Raw genomic sequence first — 22,830 nt, forward strand, 5'->3', positions numbered from 1 at the left:
TTGGAATACTGGTGCTTCGAAGGAGTCATTGCTTTGTGCACAGACTTCTATGGCATTACATAAAATGCATGATACAAATTGCATGAAACCTAGCAATAATAAGACTGAACCTACCATTGATATGTTAAAATAATTGAATTATGTCGATGATCAATAAATCAGCAACAACACATCATGATTTCGAGCGCTCACGTGAGACATATTATATGTTGAAGCACTTGTTGGACATTCCCCTGAATAACCATAGTGTGAAAACGATTTGCCAAGAGAACACATGACTGTCTTCTGCAAAGCAAGGCATAAGTGAATAAAAACAATGAAAACAAATTATTAAAAAGTAATAAATGCAAATACTGAATGAAAATACGCTTATGCATTAATATACTCTTGTAAAAAAAGCGTTTTACACAAGGACAATCCTGAGTTGTTAGGCATCTACATGTACTAGACAATATATCGTTAGTCGTACGCCGACTACAGCCAGTTATATCATAGCCCCATGGGTAGTCATATATGGCGTAGGATAGGAATGTTTACATTTTTAAAGCATACCTTAAGGTTACTGACAGATAATTCAAATTAAGGACATAAGGAATGATGTTTGGCATTAAGTACATAAATGGTATTTTCGTCGGACTTAGGAATTGTGTCTTCGAAATAAAAAAGAAAGAAAGAAAGAAATGTTTTATTTAACGACGCACTCAACACATTTTATTTACGGTTATATGGCGTCAGACATATGGTTAAGGACCACACAGATTTTGAGAGGAAACCCGCTGTCGCCACTACATGGGCTACTCTTCCGATTAGCAGCAAGGGATCTTTTATTTGCGCTTCCCACAGGCAGGATAGCACAAACCATGGCCTTTGTTGAACCAGTTATGGATCATTGGTCAGTGCAAGTGGTTTACACCTACCCATTGAGCCTTGCGGAGCACTCACTCAGGGTTTGGAGTCGGTATCTGGATTAAAAATCCCATGCCTCGACTGGGATCCGAACCCAGTACCCACCAGCCTGTAGACCGATGGCCTACCACGACGCCACCGAGGCCGGTATCTTCGAAATAAAGATATAAGGGTAAGTTGAACAAGACGTACATTATCAGAAGGTGATAAGCCATGAAATGAAATGACATTTTTAAACATTAAGTACATACCAGAGTAGAAATGAATATTTTGTCGCACTTTAATACCAAAATAAAGGAGAACAATTATTGTAATACTGATGCTTTCGACGAGTGATTGCTTCGTGCACAGACGTCTACGACATTACATACATTCTATGATACAAACTGCATGAAACCTGGAAATAATAAGACTGGACCTGCTGGCTTGTAACTTTGGAGGCCAGGCCCGCCACATGAGCCAACATTAAACAATTGTTAACTTCTTAATACATGTACCAAAATGTGTTTAAACTAAGAAGATACACTGACACTAATCTGGGTTGAAAGTGACTAGCCACTGTTTTGACCATGTGTGCAGTTTCTTTATTAGTTTTTTTATTAGTAGTATTATTAAGATTAGGTTATATAATCTTTATGTCATTTGATGATGTGTGCCATCAGTGAATAATCTATACTAAAAGGCAAAAGTTATTGTGACACACAAAAGAAAAAGATAATTGATGATAAGTTTTTACTGCCGTGTATGAAACGTTATAACGTGGAAAAATAAATGTACGAAGGTATGGAAACGAGCAATTGAGCCACATCACTAGAGGGGGTCCAGAGTGAAGTTCACGCAGTCAGTAGCGAGTGTGTCCACCTTGAGACCTACATGCATGGCACCGTCGTCTCACTGGGGCCACTAAACGCTGGATAAAGGGATGACACGGGCTGTGAGGGTTGCTGGCTGGAACCTGTTTCGCAGATGCGTGGTTCGGATCCATGTGTCTTGGCGAGGTGTGGTCACGGGTGGTCGGCCACTACGGGGACGGTCCCTGACCTGGTTGTTTTCTTGATATCGTTGCCATAAGTACCATACGGTGTTTCTGTGGACATTGAATTGACATGCGACGTCACGCTGCAAGGTGCCAGATTCAAGCATCCCTATGACTCGCCATCTGGCATTTTCACTGAGGCGTGGCATAGCGTAATTACACCAAACAGTTCACTAATGGTGTTTTTTCCGATTTCTGGACTTCTGAAGGCTGCACAGAGTGGCAATGATTTGCAGCTGAATGTCTGGCCTTTTATGGTGAACACTGGACAGCATTTCTCCCGAATATCCCATGTTTTGTTGCACAAAACATGCAATCGCTGCAACAACTGCTTGGTTGCTTGGTTGCTGTTTCATGCACATTTTCTCTGGTTTACATCCATAAATACATTCACAAATTTATTACACCAAACAGTCCATGCCACAATAACTTTTGCCTTTGAGTATAGTTAAATAATTAAGTTACTCAGCAATGTTCTTGAAATATACTAAAAAGAGAAATGGGCCGAGTATTGAGCATTTGGGTACTTTGGCTGTTAATGTACCATACTTCGTAAAGGAATAATTATTAAAACACTTTGCTTTTCTATTTGATATGCAATGCTTATCTATTCAAGTGGTTGTCCAGAAATACTGTAACGTTCTAGTTCATTAAACAGGTCTTTGTGCCGAATGCTTTTGAGATGTCACAGATAATAGCACAAAAATGCTCCTTAGTATTAGCATATTCACATATTTAGGCATATTTAATTGATATATTGAACCACTTTGATTCAGACGATAACTACACTGATTTTTTAGAAAGATATTGTTGAATATAAAATATGCATACATTAAATACAATTATTTCAAATATTTTTTCGACACAGGTAATTAATAAAATTAGCATATAAGCTCGTCAAATTTGTTTTCATAATATGTTTACATGAGCAATTTTCCATTTACCGGAACATGAGGATACAAACAGTGATGTATTACATAATTGCTGACTGGAAATGATGCATAACTGACTACCTGTTGTAATAATTTGTTACAATTCATGTTTTGTTTGGAGTTAGATTGTATCGACTACTTCTTGAACGATTATATGTATTCATTCTAATTGATTCATGCACCATTTCTCGAAATAAAGCAGTACTGTGTTAGTGTCGTCTACCGCCGAAACTGATGTAAACTATGTTTTAATAATTCAGCGTTTTTGGCGGCAGTATAATAGTTTGAGGTTTTGATGATTTCATATATTGCCAAAAAGTTTGATTTTCAAACCATAGCACTATTAGTTCACTCATTAATTTTTTCTTTTATTGTATATTCTTCCTTCATGGATTTCCAAGATTTAAAAGTAAAACTTGCCTAGGGCTGTCAAGTATTAACTTCCATCGTGAATCAGGTAAAATTAATTGGGTGACATAATAGCGAGGTTTGGTATCCCAAATACGTGTAATGCTCCTTTATTGCCCATATTTAGATAAACAAGACCCTGTAAATTATCGTAATTCCATAGAAAATGTATCTATAATAGTTTGCTACGGTCTAGCCATTTGCAGCGTATCATTATAATATTTGCCATTTTGTTTTTGCATTGCATGTAACCGACATAATTAATTCTACAGTGACATTTTCTAATGCATCCATGTTTGTTTTGTTTTTATTCAGCCTGTGTTGACAGATATTGGGGTCCGTCGTGCACAAAGCAGTGTAGCTCAACTTGTAAAGACTCCTCCTGTGACAAAGGGAACGGAAATTGTCTGTGTACGTATTGGGTATTTTTTTCAGAAAATGTTGGACATAAATACCAAATGCTGCTCAATTTGCGATTATACAGTACAGAACCACATATATGTGTGTTATATATTTATATTGCCTGATATGTTTCTGATTTCTATATTCCACGATTTCCAGTAGGCAGGGACCTTTCCTGCAGAAAACTACAATATTTCGTTATTTTCGCATTTATTTGTAATAAATAACTACAAATTAATCGACCTACACATAATCTTTCCATAATTAAATTTTGAATAACATTTTTTGAAAACCTTGCACTGGACAACGAGAGGGGTTTCCCGAATAATTGTAGGGTAAATACAGCATCGCGTCTACAAGCTAAGGTGAATATCTATATATATTTATGTATGTAAGGTGTGACTATTACATACATAGATATTAACACACTGGCGCACGGGATAATTAAATGTATGTATGTTGAATATGCGTCATGCATTACAGGCCTCACGCGTAGTCCAAATTATGGGGCTAAGACATTTCTTTCCCAAACTTTGAGAGGGTGCAATATTTAACAGGAGGGAAGAGTTGACTTTTTAAAATACAGTTAAACACCATTTAATGACCACCCAGTACTAAGGCCACTCCGCTAGTAAGACCACATTTTTGAAGAACGAAATATTTCCTTATTATTGTATAGATAAAACTACCCCGGTATTAAGACCACTCCACTATAGCGTATTACGACCAGTAAAGTCAATTGTATTGGTTGTGTTTAATGCATTTCTACCCCGTGAAAGCAACTATGTTATGATAGCAAATGTTCTGCATTTTTAGTTTACACAAATGTTGAAATGTCACGCATCTAATGGTTTCTTTGTTCTTGCGAATTGTTAACAAATGGTAGGTAATACAGTCACAGAGTAATCATGTTAGTTTAATCTGTGGAGCATAAAAAGGATACCGTTATTTTTAGTTTCCGGAAAACATTGTCGCCTGGTTAATATTAATGACCTATGTAACGCGCTGATTGGTTGTTTTCGTACTGCAGTCAGTCAAGTGTCCCAAACGCCTGAACATATTCCGATTTGTCTATCTGTCTGTCCGTCACCCTAACGATACAGAGCGAACCTAGTTGTTAATTGGAATATTACTCCACCAAGGTGACCGACTGGTCCAATAGGAAACAAAACAGTTGTTATTTAGAGAGCTCGCGCGACATTAAAAAAGTGAGTTTGTGTATTTTGAGCGATTTGTGTCAAAACGCTGAAAATCAAACATGAATGTTGTAGTCGTACTATCACTATTTCGATATAATTGTATAAGGAACATCGTTATTAGGAATGTCATATTCAACAATAGACAAAATACACGTTTTTCATATAATTCACCTAATATTCAGTATTTATTGACATTAGTTCTTAATTCTATTTTAGCGCTGACTGTAAATAATCCTAATAAATGTTATTTGCAATCTATTTCTTATGTTAAGATTGTATATAATTTGGAATCAACTTAAAAGAATAGTAACCCATTGATAAGAACACCCCACTAATTTGACCATATTTATTCAGTCCCATGGGTGGTCTTAGTAGCGGGGTTTCACTGTAATAGTAAAATACGTGTAGAGAGTTTATATTAACCCAATATTATTTTACAATTTCGACATCTATATTTCTATAGTCAATTTATTCATTACTAGAAAGGGATTAAAACAACGTGTAATACGTGTATTCACCAACAAAAATACACATTAAAATGAAACAACTACTGCTAATACCACAACAATATGGGAAATATAATAAACATCATAATTGTGGGAACATTTGCAATGTGTTCATATGTTTTATCTTATTCAGCATGTCTTGATGGGTATTGGGGTCCGTTTTGCAACAAGAGTTGTGCGAGGAATTGTAAAGACGCTTCCTGTGAGAAACAATACGGGAATTGTATATGTACGTATTTTAACTGTTTTAGTAACTATGTTCCATAAATACCAAGAGCAGATTGACCAATAATTGTTTTAAGACGCACATACAATACTCTAGTTTAATTAACTGTTAAAATGTACCAGGAAGCTTGCACGAAACACCGTCTAGAACACTCCCCTCGACACTCGCTAGGTGCGTGTTCTAGGCTAATTTCGAATGAAAGTTCATGGTCAAGTACATGTTTTAGAAAGGTTCCATCATTCCGCCAAAGCGGTGCATACATATAACAATGCATCACGCGTTTTCAGTCTTGTAGTCCAGGAGCCAAACTCCAAAATTGAAATAAGTTGTTCAAGGCGTCCACTTTCAGAATATGAAGCACGCCTGTTAAGGCCCATTTTGTATTATGTACCCATTTTATAAAAAAACAAACAAAAAAAACCCTAACACATTTTGTGATAAGTACTCATTTTGTAATTAAAAAATGACCCATTCTGAAATAAAATAATTTAAAACATTTTTGTTTCTGTTCCATCCAATGCTCCAAGACTGGTATACAAAGCTTAAGTATGTACTTTTGTCAGTGGGAAAGATGTTTTGCGTATTAAAACGAGTAGCGTATGTGGAAGTAGCAATTTTCTTTAATAGTCTTTGTGTCATAATTACAGTGGATTAATAATGTCGTGGCAGACGGCAATTATATAATTGTGAATATCTTGATTCCAGCATCTGCTGAACATGGCCACACACACACAGACATACACACACACACACACACACACACACACAGACACACACCCCACACCCCCCAAAAAAAGACACACAAAAAAGACGTCGCTCAGTGGTAAAGCGCTTGTCTGATGCACGATCTGTCTAGGATCGAAATCCAAATCATGTTTAAATACTGGTTTTACATGAGCTATTTTCAATGTATTACGGAATGCTGATAACAATATTGATTTATTAAATTGCAGAATGGAAATGCTACATATTTGACTACTTGTTTTAATAATGTGTGACTTATTTAATCGTGACTACTTCTTGAATGGTTACATTAAACAATTCTAATTTATTCATGCACGGTTTCTCGAAATAAAGCAGCACTTTGTTTATATTTTCTACCAACGAAACTGATATACAATATTTGTTTAATACTTCTACTTGTTCGGCGACGGTATAATAGTTTGAGGTTTTGATGATTTCATATATCGCTAAAACGCTGTTTTATTTTCAGACAATAATTTCGCTATGTAGTGTTTATTTACAGTCTTCCTTCACGCATTTCCGAGCTTTAATAAAATGAAACTGTCCTAGGGTTGTCAAGGATTTACTTACATTGCGAAAAATAGATCATGTAAATGGTCATAAACTCCTAATACTATGTGCTATGTATTTAAGAAAATGAAACCGGCATATCATTCAAATTAATCCAGACAAGTATTGATAAACATATCCTTTGTTACACAACTGTTCTTATATGGGATGACGTTCAGTGTTTCTTCGCGTGTTCTGTGCCTAGCGTTTACAACGCAAATAGTAAAGAATTCTACGCTCTAACTCTTTTCAGCATATCATTATGTGTCTGAATTGTGTAGCCTACATAATTAATTACAAAGTGACATTTTCCAACACATTCATGTTTTTACTCTTTTTTATATCCAGCCTGCGTTGACAGACATTGGGGTCCACATTGCACTAAGCTGTGTAGCGCAAATTGTAAAGAAGCCTCATGTAACAAAGTGAGCGGAAATTGTCAGTGTAAGTATTGGGTCTTGTTTTAGTAAATGTTGGATACAAATACCTAATACTGTTCAATTTGCGATTACACAGTACAAAACCGCGTGTATGTATGCATGTATGTATGTATGTATGTATGTATGTATGTATGTATATATACTCTTCAAAAAAATTAGGGGAACCTGAAATATTAATGTTGATATCAACTATTAGACCGAACATACATTTTAACCACAGACATCCTAGTTAAAAAACGTTCAGGTCTGTTTATCAACACATTAAAACACATTCCATAGTTTGCACATGCATCACGCAGTTGCCCCATACACGTGCTTGAGGGAGTCATTCTCGATGTTGACAATGTTCAGGAAGGTCCATTAACCACCATGGAACATTATGTTTGTCAATATTTTTCATTCTGTTGATCATACAGTTGTTATTGTTTGTTTTTAGTAATTTGTATTGTTTGAACTTGCCATTTACTGATAAAAAATGTAAACTTTCAAATTTCACATCCGACCCCAATCTTTGGTGGTCATACAACTTACTATAGTACTGAACTACCGGTTGTAATGTTTACCCAATTAAAGGGACATTCCTGAGTTTGCTGCAATTTTAAAGATTGAATGCATGTTTAACGACACCCCAGCACGAAAATACATGGTCATTTGGTGTCAAACTATGGCAAAGCAAACAAATAAATTCAAGATTTAAATAAAAACACAGTGTAAAGAACTGTGCTAAAATACAAATATCACAGACCAATACTGATTTTACTCAAAATTTTCATTTGTGCTGTATTGGCCATTTTCAAAGAGAATGTTACACCCCTGCACCACGGTCAGGTTACACCACGTGCAGGGCAATTTTTAAAGATGCTATCGGCTAATAAAATGTGTCTACGATTAAACTTACATATTAAATATATTTTCTTGTTTAGAATATTAGTCGTTGTATATAAAACATGTTTCCTTTCGTTCTAATATTTGTACTAGGTTAATTTTCATTATATAAACTGACGATCAAAAAAAAGTATACCAACTATTTTTATTATAAATAAACACAATACACGTTCATGTAAGGTTAGATAGGTTCCAGTGTTGTTCGTTATAATGCAATCAATGACGAATAGTCGCACATTGGTGCGTTTGGGCGATGCCGCACGTGCAAAATGAGTTTCTTCATCAAATTTATACTGCACGAGAAACATGATACTCGTGCACATACGGTTATAAAATGGGTGTTATTGCTTAGAACATGCCTCAGTCAACAGTATAACACCAGAGAACATGGCAAGACTAACTGCTGAAGAAAGAGAGGGAGCTATTGGTATGGTGCAGTTGGGTGCGAGTTATGCCCATGTGGCAAGAATCCTCAATTGCACAAAATTGACGATCACCAGGTTGATACAGCGTTACAGGGTGACTGCTGGACTGCAGACAGACCACGAAGTGGAAGACCCCGCGTCACAACAGCCAACGAGGACCGCCATCTCTGCATCTTACACTTACGTAACAGATTCCTCACTATGACGTCATCTGCAGCGACTGGCCTTCGACTACGACAGCATGGCATCAGGGCCTATCGACCATTCAGAGGGATGACATTGACGAGGCAACATCGACTTCGACGTTTACGTTGGGCACGTCAGTTTCAACGTTGGCAACATCCGAACTGGCAACGTGTACTCTTTTCTGATGAGAGCAGGTTCCAGTTATTCAGAGCTGATGGCAGGACTCGGATATACCGACGTACAGGGGAGAGAACAGTTCCGTGCTGTGTTCAGGAGACTGAACCGTTTGGTGGTGGATCTGTGATGGTTTGGGGCAGTATCTGTGGCCAACAGCGGACAGACCTTATTGTCACTGACGGAAATCTGTCTTACTTGCACACGGTGGACATACACGCTATTGAAACATGTTCTTTGTGGTCAAATTTATTCACCTTCGTTATGAGTGGTCCTTTATGAAATCGCACATTTCACCATTGGTGCTGTTGTGAACTGTGATATTATCATTTTATGGGTTTTATTGAGCATACTCGTGTTTATTTATCGCCAAATTATTATACTTTCAAAAAATAACATTTGCATCAACATATATATTATGTGTTTATATGGACTTACATGTTTCTGGATTTTATTTTCCACGATTTCGTGTAGGCATGGGCGTTTCTTGCAGGAAACTACAATATTTAGTTATTTTCAAATTTATTTGTAATAAATAACTGCAAATTAATCGATCCCACACATAACCTTTCCATAATTAACTCTAGACTAAAATTGCACTTGCACTGGATGACAAGAGGGGTTTCCAGAATAATGTTTGTCTAAATACACCAAGACCACTATATTTGTTTCTTTTGTCAACAGACCACACATAGTATGTATGTGTATGGTGAATAAGGGTCATGCACAACAGGCCCCATGCGATGTCCAATTTATAGGACGAAGTCCATTTCTTTCTCAAAGGTTTATAACTTCGACATCTGTATTGGTATGTTGAATTTATTAATTATGACAAAATGCTTAAAACAAATAACGTGTAATCCCTAAACACCCAATACACATTAAAAATAAAATCAATTAATACTGATACTCAACACAATGTTGGAAATATGTTAACGTCATAACTGTGGGAATATTTCCAATGTGTTCATATATTTTATCTTGTTCACCATGTATTGATGGATACTGGTGTCTGTTTCGCAACGAGAGTTGTGTCAGGAATTGCAGAGAAGCTACCTATCAGAAACAATACAGGAATTGTCAATGTACGTATTCTGTTACTGTGTTAGTAAATGTGTTCCATACATACCAAGAGCAGATTCACCAAGGCGATTATTTACACGTTGTGGAAATATTACTGTGTTAAGACGCAAACAAATAGCAATTCTAGTTTAATCAACTAATAGAAATGTGCCAAAACGCTCTGCTGGAAGAAACATCTAGACCCACCACCACCCACTAGACGGTGATACGTCATTTTCGTTGGTTAATAGGTCTGGCCATTTAAGATGTAGACGGCCTGATTACTTCATTCTGTAAATAAAATAGGACACTCGTATTGTTGTAGGTGGGGTTTTTTCCGACACTCGTCTCAAGAAAATCGATCTTTGCTACTCACAAAAAGAATCTACAAATCGGATGCAGTTCAGTCCTATGGGATTTATTTTATTTGTTTTAAATACTAAGACTAATGTGTACTTTTTCCTTTCTAATCTAGCTTGTAACCGTGGATTTTGGGGTCCACAATGTGGTGCTAACTGTGGCCATTGTAGTGGTGTTTCATGTGCTAAAGAGGGCGGATATTGTCAGAGTATGTATTAATATCTGCGTACAAAGAATAAATGAATGAATGTTTAACGACACCCCAGCACGAAAAATGCATCGGCTATTCGGTGTCAAACTATGGTAATGCACACAAATAAGGTGATCAATATAAAAATTCAAGATTTAAATAAAAACAGAGTAAAGAACTGTGCAAAAATACAAATATCACAGATAGATACTGACTTTTACTCACAATTTTAATTTGTGCTGTATTGGCCATTCTCAAAGAGAATGATACACCCCTGCTGGGGTGTCGTTAAACATTCATTCATTCATATCGAAAAACACTCTGGTAATAACCTCTCTCTCTCTCTCTCTCTCTCTCTCTCTCTCTCTCTCTCTCTCTCTCTCTCTCTCTCTCTCTCTCTCTCTCTCTCTCTCTCTCTCTCTCTCTCTCTCTCTCTCTCTCTCTCTCTCTCTCTCTCTCTCTCTCTCTCTGTGTCCATGTGTGTATATGTCTCTCTTTCTCTCTCTCTCTTTCTCTCTCTCTCTCAATCTCTCTCTCTCTCTCTCTCTCTCTCTCTCTCTCTCTCTCTCTCTCTCTCTCTCTCTCTCTCTCTCTCTCTCTCTCTCTATATATATATATATATATATATATATATTACCAATACACGCATGCATACACATCAAACACAACACAAATGCATACCGATAAAGTTCTGACCTGTAAACAAACAAAACCTGGAAACTATTCAAATTAATTGACCTAATTGTCCTTGGTAATCCTTTGCTTTGTCAACCATCTACTCTTAGAGCATCAAATTCTGCCATGGTTTGTATTGTATTGCATACTCTGTTCCGCAAGTTTAGAATATTAAAAACGTATGATTTGACCTAAGAGTTTCAATGTATCATCACTATATATGAGATATATTATTTACGTTTGTTTAGTTTAAGGACACCACTAGCATATTGATTTAGAAGTCATCCGCTATTGGATGTCAAACATTTGGTAACTTTGACATATAGTCTTAGAGAGGAAAGCAACTACATTTTTTCTGTTAGCAGCAATGGATCATTCATATGCAATCGATCTGAAACAGACCACGCATAAAGCAAGCACTTTACCACTGGGCTATGTCGCGCCCCTTGCATCTATTTATTTTATTTCCAAGTCTGTGCTAGGACATATTGGGGTTGGTCTTGCACTGCGGCACACACACGGACACACACACACACATACACACACACACACACACACACAGATATATGTGTGTATGTGTGTGTGTGTGGCTTACAACGGCAAATTCAATCGCATTTTCCAAATTCTGTTGCAAACGTTTATAACCCAAATAAGAAATTATGGTCTAGCCATTTTAGCTTATCACAAGAGAGGTTTCACAACCACATCATTACACATAATCACAATGGGCCGAATTTACAACTACACACGTTTACAACGCTTAAACACCCGTGTTTTGGAAAAGGTTCTTTATAAATTCGGCCCAATAAGGTTTGGTAACAATACTAATGGTTTAGAAAGTTTTGTAGATTATTATTATTATTTAAATTACATATTAGCCACGGAATGTATCACACGTAGCAGGCCTTTCACCCTACGTACTTATTGCTGTGACCTATCACTATCCGTAACGGCGTGGTTGCGAAGCCTATCTAATATTATATCTGTCATATAGTGTTTATATAAAGTCCAACATACATAATTATGATATGATATTTTGTAACGCATTCACGCAATTTTATGTTTAGGTTGTGTTGGTAAATATTGGGGTCCGTCTTGCATCAACACTTGCAGCACCAGTTGTAGTGGATCGTCCTGTGACAAACAGACAGGAGAATGTCAGTGTACGTATTGGTTGTTTACACAGTAAATGTTGTTGATATATATAGCATACAGCACATTATGTAAGTACACCATAGGTTTTCTGAATTATGTTAAAACGTATATATATATATATATATATGTGTCTGTATCCATGTTTATGTATATGTCTATGTCTAGATCTATCTATCTATCTATGTATGTATGTATGTATGTATGTATGTATGTATGTATGTATGTGTGTGTGTGTGTGTGTGTGTGTGTGTGTGTGTGTCTCTCTCGCTCTCTCTCTCTCTGTGTGTGTGTGTGTGTGTGTGTGTGTGTGTGTGTATATATATGTATGCGTACGTGTGTGTGTATGTGTATGAGCGTGCATAAGTATGATTATTGTGTGTATAATTAGAAAAAATATGGTAATTTACTGTTATTAAGTTAAAAAGAGTGAAGGTAGAGCCTAATAGACGCCCCTACAGACATGTATTGTAAACAAGAAATATTGGTAGGTGGAGGGTAGAAGGTGTAAATTAAAATTTTAATTTACACGTGTAGTACTCACGCGTGAGACAAAACAATGAGGAATAATTGCACAGTTCTCCAGGAGTGTAAGAAAAACAAAAGGTTCCACACCTCCACATTAATTACAATTAAAATAGATATTGGGGTTTGCATTGCAAAGATAGATTGCTGAGGTGGCAAAGAAACCGGAAGTGGTAGTTGTATGTTTTGGGTACGTTTATGTGACTCCAAATTGGTCATGAGGACGAACGTTGACGTTGGCTTGGCGTTCACTGGGACGTCGCCAGACACTCTGTTATCGACCATGGAAGTCTAGTGTGAACCTGAACTCGTGTGAAAACACCATCCGAACCCAACGGCTGTCAGCTTAATGTCCACGATGTGCACACCGCTGACGTCTGGCAGCAATGTGTCTCGCAGTCAAATGTGGCAGCGGTATGATAGTTTGATGTTTTGCTGATTTCATATATTGCTTTGTTGAAAAGTTACATAGTGTTGTAAAGAATGTGATAGCAACGTTATGATTTAGAGTTCCAGTAACAAACAAGGAAGAACACTGCCATAGTGTGCACACAACGTACGCACAAACTAAGTGTTCAATTTCAAACCATACCTTTTGCACGTGCAACGTCACGTGCTTCGCGATCGAAACAATTGGTGCGTTTTTCATGTTCTTTGAGTGGGAACATTCACACACATTGTGCACTTATTTTAAGTTGAATATCTCATTACATTCTATAATTATTGATAGTTGAAATGGAATATCCCCTACTTATTTTAACAGTTTATACACACACACACACACACACACACACACACACACACACACACACACACACACACACACACACACACACACACACACACACCTATTTCTGGAGCTAAATATTTAATTGTGTCATTTTATCAATTACTTCTTGAAAAATATATATTTAAGTTCTAATTTATTCATGTTTGGTTTCTCAAAATAAAGTAGCAATTTATTTGCATTGTCCACCGACGAAACAGATATAAAATATGTGTTTAAAGGGACATTCCTGAGTTTGCTACACTTTTTTATGATGTTACCGACTAACAAAGTCTCTTTAACGATTGTAATCACATATCAAATATATTGTTCTGCATAAAATATTAGTGGCTGTATATTAAACGTGTTTCTGATCGTGCTAATAGGTTAACACCCAGTTTGGGCTTCTTACAAATATTAAGACGACCAGAAACGCATTGAATGTACAGACACTGATATTCTACACAAGAAAATATATTTAATATGTAAGTTTACTCGTAGAAATATTTTATTAGTCGGAAAAATCTTACGATGCAGCAAACTCAGGAATGTCCCTTTAATACTTTCGCTTTTCGGCATCACATTTTGTAACCTATTCATGTTTTTGTTTCTTTATTTTTTGGTTGTTTTATCCAGCCTGTTTTGACAGACGTTGGGGTCCATATTGTACTAAGCCGTGTAGCTCAACATGTAAAGAGACCTCATGTGACAAAGTTAACGGAAATTGCCAGTGTAAGTATTGGGTATTACTTGAGGAAATGTTGGATATAAATAACAAATACTTTTCAATTTACGACTACACAGTACAAAACTACATATATGTGTTATATGATTGTATGACCTTATATGTTTCTGGATTTTATATTCCACGATTTCGAGTAGGCATGAGCGTTTCTAGCAGGAAACTACAATATTTAGTTATTTTCATATTTCTTTGTAATAAATGACTGCAAATTAATCGATCCCACACACAACTTTTCCACAATTAACTCTATAATATTATTGTCTTAAAGTCTTGCACTGGACGACAGGAGGGGTTTCCAGAATAGTGTTTGTCTAAATACAGCAAGATCACTATATTTGTTTCTTTTGTCAGCTGACCGCACATATTATATATGTGTATGGTGAATAAGTGTCATACACAACAGGTCAATAAAACAAATAACGTGTAATCCCTAAACACGTAATACACATTAAAAATAAAAACAATTACTATTGATGCCCAAAGCAATGTTGGCAATATGATAAACGTCGTAATTGTGGGAATATTTCCAACGTGATCATATGTTTTATCTTATCCACCATGTTTTGGTCGATACTGGAGTCAGTTTTGCAACGAGAGTTGTAGCAAGAATTGTAGAGACGCTTCCTGTGAGAAACAATACAGCAAGTGCCAATGTACGTACCTTGTTACTGTGTTAGTAAATGTGTTCCACAAATATCAACAGCAGATTCATAATTATTTACAAACTGTCGATGTATTACATGGTTAAGACGCAAACAAAATAATTCTAGTTTAATCAACTAAGAAAAATGTGCCAAACACCTCTGCTAGAACCAAAACACACGCACACACATACACACACACCACCACCACCCACTAGACGGTACGGTCTGGTTATTTCAGGTGTAGACGGTCCTTTTCTAACTGCTGATCACGTCATTACACTCGTACTTTTGTAGTTGTTTTTTTTCAACACTCGTCTGAAGAAAATCGATGTTTGGTACTCAGAAAAAACTTCTACAAATTCGATGCAGTTCAGTTCTCTGAGGGGTTTTATTTCAAATACATAACACTAATGTGTGTTTTTCTTTTCTAATCTAGCTTGTACCAACGGATTCTGGGGTCCAAAATGTGGTAATAACTGTGGCCATTGTAGTGGTGTTTCATGTGCGAAAAAGAACGGATATTGTCAGAGTATGTATTAACATTTGCGTGCAAAGCATATGTTTAAAAGTGATATTTGGTGAAACGTTATATCTCCACTGTAAAAGTCATATCTTCACGGACAGGAAGTGAACATTACAAACGATATTTGCATTTATATTACCAGACATGTTGATAGATATGAGAACCTGAACGACAACCTGTGTGTGAAGCCCAATAGTGGTGACACAATGTCCATTTAAATATCTTATACCTTGAGATTATATGATAAAGATATTATTACCTTTGTGTGTTTCGGTATCGTCAATATCATATATTAGGAATAAAAAATAATGTATTTTGCGAGCCTCTGGCAATTATTATTCCTAATAATTTATATGATATTGACGATATGGAAACCACACACACACACACACACACACACACATATATATATATACAATTACACATATGCATACACATCAAACACAAACACATGCATACGGATACAGTTCTGACCTGTAAACAAACAAAACTTGCATAGTATTTAAATTAATTGACCCAATTTTCCTTGGTGATTCTTTACTTTGTCTACCATCTGTTCTTACAGGATCAAATTCAAATGTGGTTTGCATTCTTTAGTATATTCTGTCCCACAAGTTTAAAATTAAAAAACGTATGATCTGACCTAAGAGTATCTATATATCATCACTATATATGGCATATAATAGTTACGTGTCATGTAACCTACATACTTATGTTGCATTTTCAAACATAAGTTTGTTTTCTTTAACGACACCACTAGAGCATATTGATTTGGAAGGCATTGGCTATTGGACGTCAAACATTTGGTAATTTTGACATACACTCTCAGAGGAAAACAACTACATTTTTCCATTATAAGCAATAGATACTTCATATGCAAAATGACACAGACAGGATGACACATACCGCGGCCTTTGAAATACCAATTGTGATGCACTGGCTGGAAAGACCGATAGTCAAATGGGCACAACGACGGGGATCGATCCCAAACCGACTGCACACCAAGCGAGCTCTTTACCACAGGGCTATGTCTCGCCCATTGCATTTTGAAATACATCTCTTTATTTTATTTCCAAGCTTGTGCTAGAACATATTGGGGTTTGTCTTGCACTACGGCATGTATGGTCTACTACCCAAATTTGCAAATGGTTAATGTGACAAATGGAATGGGAGATGTCAGTGCACATAGTATTATATATATATATATATATATATATATATATATATATATATATATATATATATATATGTTCTTACAACGGCAAATTCAATCGCATTTTGCACATTCTCTTTCAAACGTTTGTAACCCGAATAAGAGTACGTCATGGTCTAGTCATTTTACCCTATCACCCGAGAGGTTTGACAACCACACCATTATTGTTTCAGATACCGATACGTAATAATAATGGTCCGAATTTGCAAAGCCTGTTTATGTCTTACGTGCATGCATCGACATAAGGTTTTAACGCTTAAACACCTGTGTTTAAGAAAAGGTTCTTTGTAAATTCGGCCCAATATGATGTGGTAACAGTACTAATAGTTTAGAAAGCCTTGTAGATTATTATTATTATTTAATTTTACATATGTATTACACGTAGCAGGCCTTTCACCCTACGTACTTATTACTGTGGCCTATCACTAACTGTAACGGCGTGGTTGCGAAACCTATCTAATATTTTATCTGTCGTACAGTGTTTACATAAAGTCTAACATACACAATTATGATATGGTATTTTGTAACGAATTCATGCAATTTTATGTTTAGATTGTGCTGGTAAATATTGGGGTCCGTCTTGCATCAACACGTGCAGCACCAATTGTAGTGGATCTTCCTGTGACAAACAGACAGGAGAATGTCAGTGTACGTATTGGTTATTTACACAGTAAATGCTGTCGATACATATTAAATGCAGCATAGTATAAGTTTTCTGAATTATGCCAACACGTATATGTATATATGTGTCTATGTCTATGTCTATGTCTATATCTATATATATATATATATATATATATATATATATATATATATATATATTTACATATAAATAAAAATGATAAAAGAAAACAAGTGTACAGTATATATGAATTTTAAAAAACAATTTAAAGAAATAATGATCCTTTTACATGTTTCAATGTTATCTACATATATATATACATATATATATATACATATACATATACATATACATATACATATACATATACATATACATATAGATATAGATACATACATATACATATACATATACGTGTGTGTGTGTGTGTGTGTGCGCGCGTGTGATTATTGAAAACAATATGGTAATTCACTGTTAAATAGAGCGAAGTTGGGCCTACAAATACCGCCCCAACAGAAATGAATTGTAAACAAGAAATATTGGAAGGTGGAGGGTAGAAGGTGAATATTAAACTTTTAATTTACCCGTGTAGTACTCACGCCTGAGATAAAAAAGGGGGAAATTAATCCACAGTTCTGTAAGAGTATAAGAAAAACAAAAGGTTGCACATCTCCACAATATGTACAATTACAATAGAAACCATACAAAGATATTTGGAGCTCATACTTTTATTTATTACACACCAGAGCAAGATATTGCTGATGTCATAACAATCACTCACTATCTATTCTAGCTAGTGTAATGTTGGCGTGACGTGAGCGTGACGTAGGTCACTTGCTGACCCAATTCGCAGAAAAATAACGCGTAGTAGGTCTGAACATCTGCTTACTTCTGAGTTGCAGCTTATTCGTAGTTGGTTTGTAATGAATAAAATACTAAAGTAGCTTGTCTGTCATACCATTTTTATGAAACTGCTGAATGTTGGTATCTGACTCGCTTTCTCTCCAACAATAAAAACTGGAATGGATGGAGTTGATTCCTCCTAAACAATGAACGTATCTTCATCCCACTTATCCGATAGCTTGTGCTTACCATAACAATAAACAATCTCCACTAGGACTCTATCTCCGGGCTCTAACACTGCAGCTCGAGCGTTCTGGTCATAATAAAGTTGTCTCCCCTAAGACTTATTGGCTGTAGTGGAGGCTAAATCAAAGGCATTCTTTAGACGTTCTCGTAATTCAGTATTGTATGCATTAACACATTTTGATTTCTTTGGCTCCATATCCAGTCCCAAAGCCAGATCAATGGGTAGACATGGTTCACGCGCAGACACCAAGAATAATGGAGAGACACCTGTAGTTTCATGTCATGTAAAATGATATGCATAAATTTTAGGACCTATATTGTAGTTTTCAATTGTTATTGCTGTCCGTGTCTCGAGTTCTCAGCATGTTGCAGAGTATTCGATTAAAGCATTCACACATCTCGTTATCCATTCGGTGATAGGGTGTAGTTTTAGACTTGTCAATCATCAACATGGCACACAACTGTTGTATCAGTTTTCCTGTGAAGTTAGCTTCTTGATTGGAATAGATACATTTTGGAATCCTATAGTCACCAACAAAGTTGTTGAAGTATGTCTCTATTCTTAGTGGGATAGGTCTGTGCAGACCTGGCGAAATGGTCTGTAACCACCAAGACATACTGCTTCCCTCCTTTTGATGGTTCTAATACCAGGGAATCCATACAGACAAGTTCCAGTGGATGTGTTGTTTCTATACTGACTACAGGTCCTCGACTTGTATGAGTCTTCCTGTGTAAACAAGGCAACCAGGTGTGTACATATTCCTCAACATAGTGGGTCATTCCTGGCCAGAAAAAAAAGGTCGTCAATTAGTGACAACGTTCTGTCTGCCTGAATGTCCAACATCATCATGTAGACTGGTCATAGCCACAGATACGGTAGTAGTGCCCAGTGACCATTTCACGACTTTGGCTTGACGTTCAATGGGAACTCGCCAGACATGCTGTCGTCGATCAATGAAGTCTAGTGTGAACCTGGACTCGTGTAAAAACATTACCCGAGCCCAACGCCTTTTAGCCCAATGCTACGATGTCTATACCAATGACGTCTGGCAGCAATGTGCCTCGCAGTCAAATGTAGGATAATGTAGGGTCGTCGTGCGTGGGTGTTACTTCTATGTAGTCTGATAAGAATAGTCTCACCAGACAGGTAACGTCATTTGTAACATTTGATTTGACTGGCTCATTGACCACGATTCCTCAACGTGTAAGTGCTATTGAAGTGGTCTTGAACTAGAGTTGTGGTCCTTGGCCGTTCTGAACGAGGACGAACATCCACATTTCTAGTTTGTCAATAGTGGGCCCACAATCGGCTCTGACTGATTGTGACACATTAAGTCTACGGGCCACAATTAGCTGGGTAGTGCCTACTTGGAGCAGGCCTACAGCCTTGAGACTTTCCTGACGTTGACGATGTTGCATTGCTGAATAGTTACATAGTGTTGTAAAGATTGTGATTGCAACGTTATGATTTAGAGTTCCAGTAACAAACAAGAAATAATATTGCCACAGTGTGCACACAACGTACGCACAAACTAAGTGTTCAATTTCAAACCACAACCTTTGCACGTGCAACGTCATGTTCGTCTCGATCGAAACAATTGATGCGTGTTTCATGCTCTTTGAGTGGGGACATTATTTTATATTTAATATCGCATTACATTCTATAATTATTGAAATTTGAAATGGAATATCCCCTACTTATTTTAACAGTTTGTATATATATATATATATATATATATATATATATATATATATATATATATATATATATATATATTTACTCTTTAAAAAAAAGTAGAGGAACCTGCAATATTAATGTTAATATCAACTATTAGACCGAACATACATTTTGACCACCTAATAAAGAACGTTCAGGTCTGTTTATCAACACACCGAAATACATTCCTTAGTTTGCAAGTACATCACGCAGTTGCCCCGTACATGTGCGTGGGGTGTCATTCTCGATTTTGACCATTTCCAGGAAGGTCGATTAATCAGTGTGGAACATTATTTCTATCAATAATGTTCATTCTGTTGATCACACAGCTGTTATTGTTTTGTTTTTAGTAATTTTTATTGTTTGCATTTGGGATTTACTGACCCCAATCGTGCGTTAATGTGGAAACTTTATTTCTATTAATCATTTTCATTCTGTTGATCACACAGTTGTTATTGTTTTGTTTTTAGTCATTTTTGTTGTTTGCATTTGCGATTTACTGACCCCAGTCGTCCTTCAAGATCTTTGTTGGTCATAAAACCTACTGTAATACTGCTGTAATACTGAACTACCGGTTGTAATGTTTGCCCAATTAATTAGCTATTATTATATAACCATTGCCCACAGCTGATATACCTTACAAGTTTAGCAATTGTGAATTCTTATTAGAGTGACCCTACTTTTGTGAAGAGTATATATATATATATATATATATATATATATATATATATATATATATATACACACACACACACACACACGCACGCACGCACGCACATACACACACACACACGCACGCACGCGCGCACGCGCGCACACACACACACACACACACACACCTATTGTTTGGACCTAAATATTTAACTGTAGCATTGTACCAATTACTTCTTGAAATATTATATTTAACATTTTTATTTTATTCATGCTCCGTTTCACGAAATAAAGCAGCAACCACCGACGAAACTGATATAAAATATTTGTTTAATAGTTCCGCTTTTCGGCGGCGGTATAATAGTTTGATGTTTTGATGATTTCATATATTGCCAAAATGCTGCTTGATGTTCGGACCATAAGTCTGTTAGAAATTCTATTTAATGTTTTAGTACATTCTTCCCCCAAGCGTTTCTGAGCTTTTAAAAATGGCACATGCCTAAGATTGTCAAGTCTTTACGTTCATCGTGGTTCAGCTAAAATGATTTGGGTGACATAATAGTGAGGCTTGATATCCCAAATGAATGCATTTTTGGTTTTTAATCCATATTTTGAGAAATAAGTACACGTAAATAATTATAAATCCGTAACGTTATGTCTTTAAGAAATGAAACGCCATTCAAATTAATCCAGACAAATTGGTCACAGCTGTTCTTATAGCCCCAGGTATAGCGGCGTATACTGTTTCTTCACGTGTTCTGTTTCTAGCGTTTAGAATGTGGATAGAAAAGAATGCTACGGTTTTATACTATTTGCCATTTTTAGTTTTAATTGTGTGTAACTTAAATAATTAATTATAAAATGACATGTTTTAAAACATTCATGTTTTGTTTTTGGTTGTTTTTTATCCAGCCTGTGTTGACAGACATTGGGGTCCATATTGTACTAAGCTGTGTAGCTCAACATGTAAAGAGGCCTCGTGTGACAAAGTGGACGGAAATTGTCAGTGTAAGTATTGTGTGTATTGTTTGAGGAAATGTTGAATATAAATAACAAATGCTGTCCAATTTGCGATTACAGAGTACAAGTTTATATAGTATGGCCTTATATGTTTCTGGATTTTATATTTCACCCTTTCGAATAGGCATGTGCGTTTCATGCAATAAACTACAATATTTAGTTATTTCCTTGAGTAAATAATTGCAGATTAATCGATCCCGCACATAACCTTTCCATAATTAACTCTATAATAATATTGTTTTAATGTCTTGCACTTGACGACAGCAAGATCACTATATTTGTTTCCTTTGTCAGTTGTTCGCACAGACTATGTATGTATATTGTGGTGCACAGGAGTCATGCACAACAGGCCCCACGCGATGTGCAACTTATAGGGCGAAGTAATTTGTTTTTCAAACGTTTATAATTTGTATATCTATATCTGTATGTTGAATTTATTCATTATGACAAATTGCTTAAAACAAATAACGTGTAATCCCTAAACACGTAATACACATTGAAAATAAAAACAAGTACTACTTATGCCGAAAACATTGTTGCAATATTTCCAACGTGATCATATGTTTTATCTTATTCACCATGTTTTGGTGGATATTGCAGTTAGTTTTGCAACGAGGGTTGTGGCAGGAATTTTAGAGACGCTTCCTGTGTGAAACAATGTCAATTGTGAATGTGCGTATTTTGTTACTGTGTTAGTAAATGTGTTCCATAAATACCAAGAGCAAATTCACCAAGACGATTCTTTACACGCTGTGAATATATTACTTTGTGAAGACGCAAACAAAATGATTCTAGTTTAATCAACTTATAGAAAAATGCCAAAACGCCATGCTAGATCCCCCCTCCCCCCCCCCAACA

The 22,830-nt window shown here is 36.2% G+C and overlaps 1 protein-coding gene and 1 long non-coding RNA gene across 2 annotated transcripts in view; both read left to right on the forward strand.

Moving 5' to 3' along the window:
* The window catches only part of LOC121389845 (multiple epidermal growth factor-like domains protein 10), a 65,205-nt gene that overhangs the window by 21,175 nt on the left and 21,200 nt on the right, over positions 1 to 22,830 (forward strand). Inside the window, exons 8-9 of the mRNA XM_041521868.1 lie at positions 3,598 to 3,704; positions 5,523 to 5,618. Of these exons, the coding sequence (XP_041377802.1) occupies positions 3,598 to 3,704; positions 5,523 to 5,618 (203 nt within the window). The remainder of the gene's footprint in view (positions 1 to 3,597; positions 3,705 to 5,522; positions 5,619 to 22,830) is intronic.
* Positions 17,453 to 22,830, forward strand: part of LOC121370878 — a 6,204-nt gene continuing 826 nt past the window's right edge. The window contains exons 1-2 of the long non-coding RNA XR_005957741.1: positions 17,453 to 17,521; positions 21,865 to 21,960. This is a non-coding gene — a long non-coding RNA (uncharacterized LOC121370878). The remainder of the gene's footprint in view (positions 17,522 to 21,864; positions 21,961 to 22,830) is intronic.

Source organism: Gigantopelta aegis, chromosome 1, assembly GCF_016097555.1.
Source record: "Gigantopelta aegis isolate Gae_Host chromosome 1, Gae_host_genome, whole genome shotgun sequence".
In the NCBI taxonomy this organism is placed as follows: domain Eukaryota; kingdom Metazoa; phylum Mollusca; class Gastropoda; order Neomphalida; family Peltospiridae; genus Gigantopelta; species Gigantopelta aegis.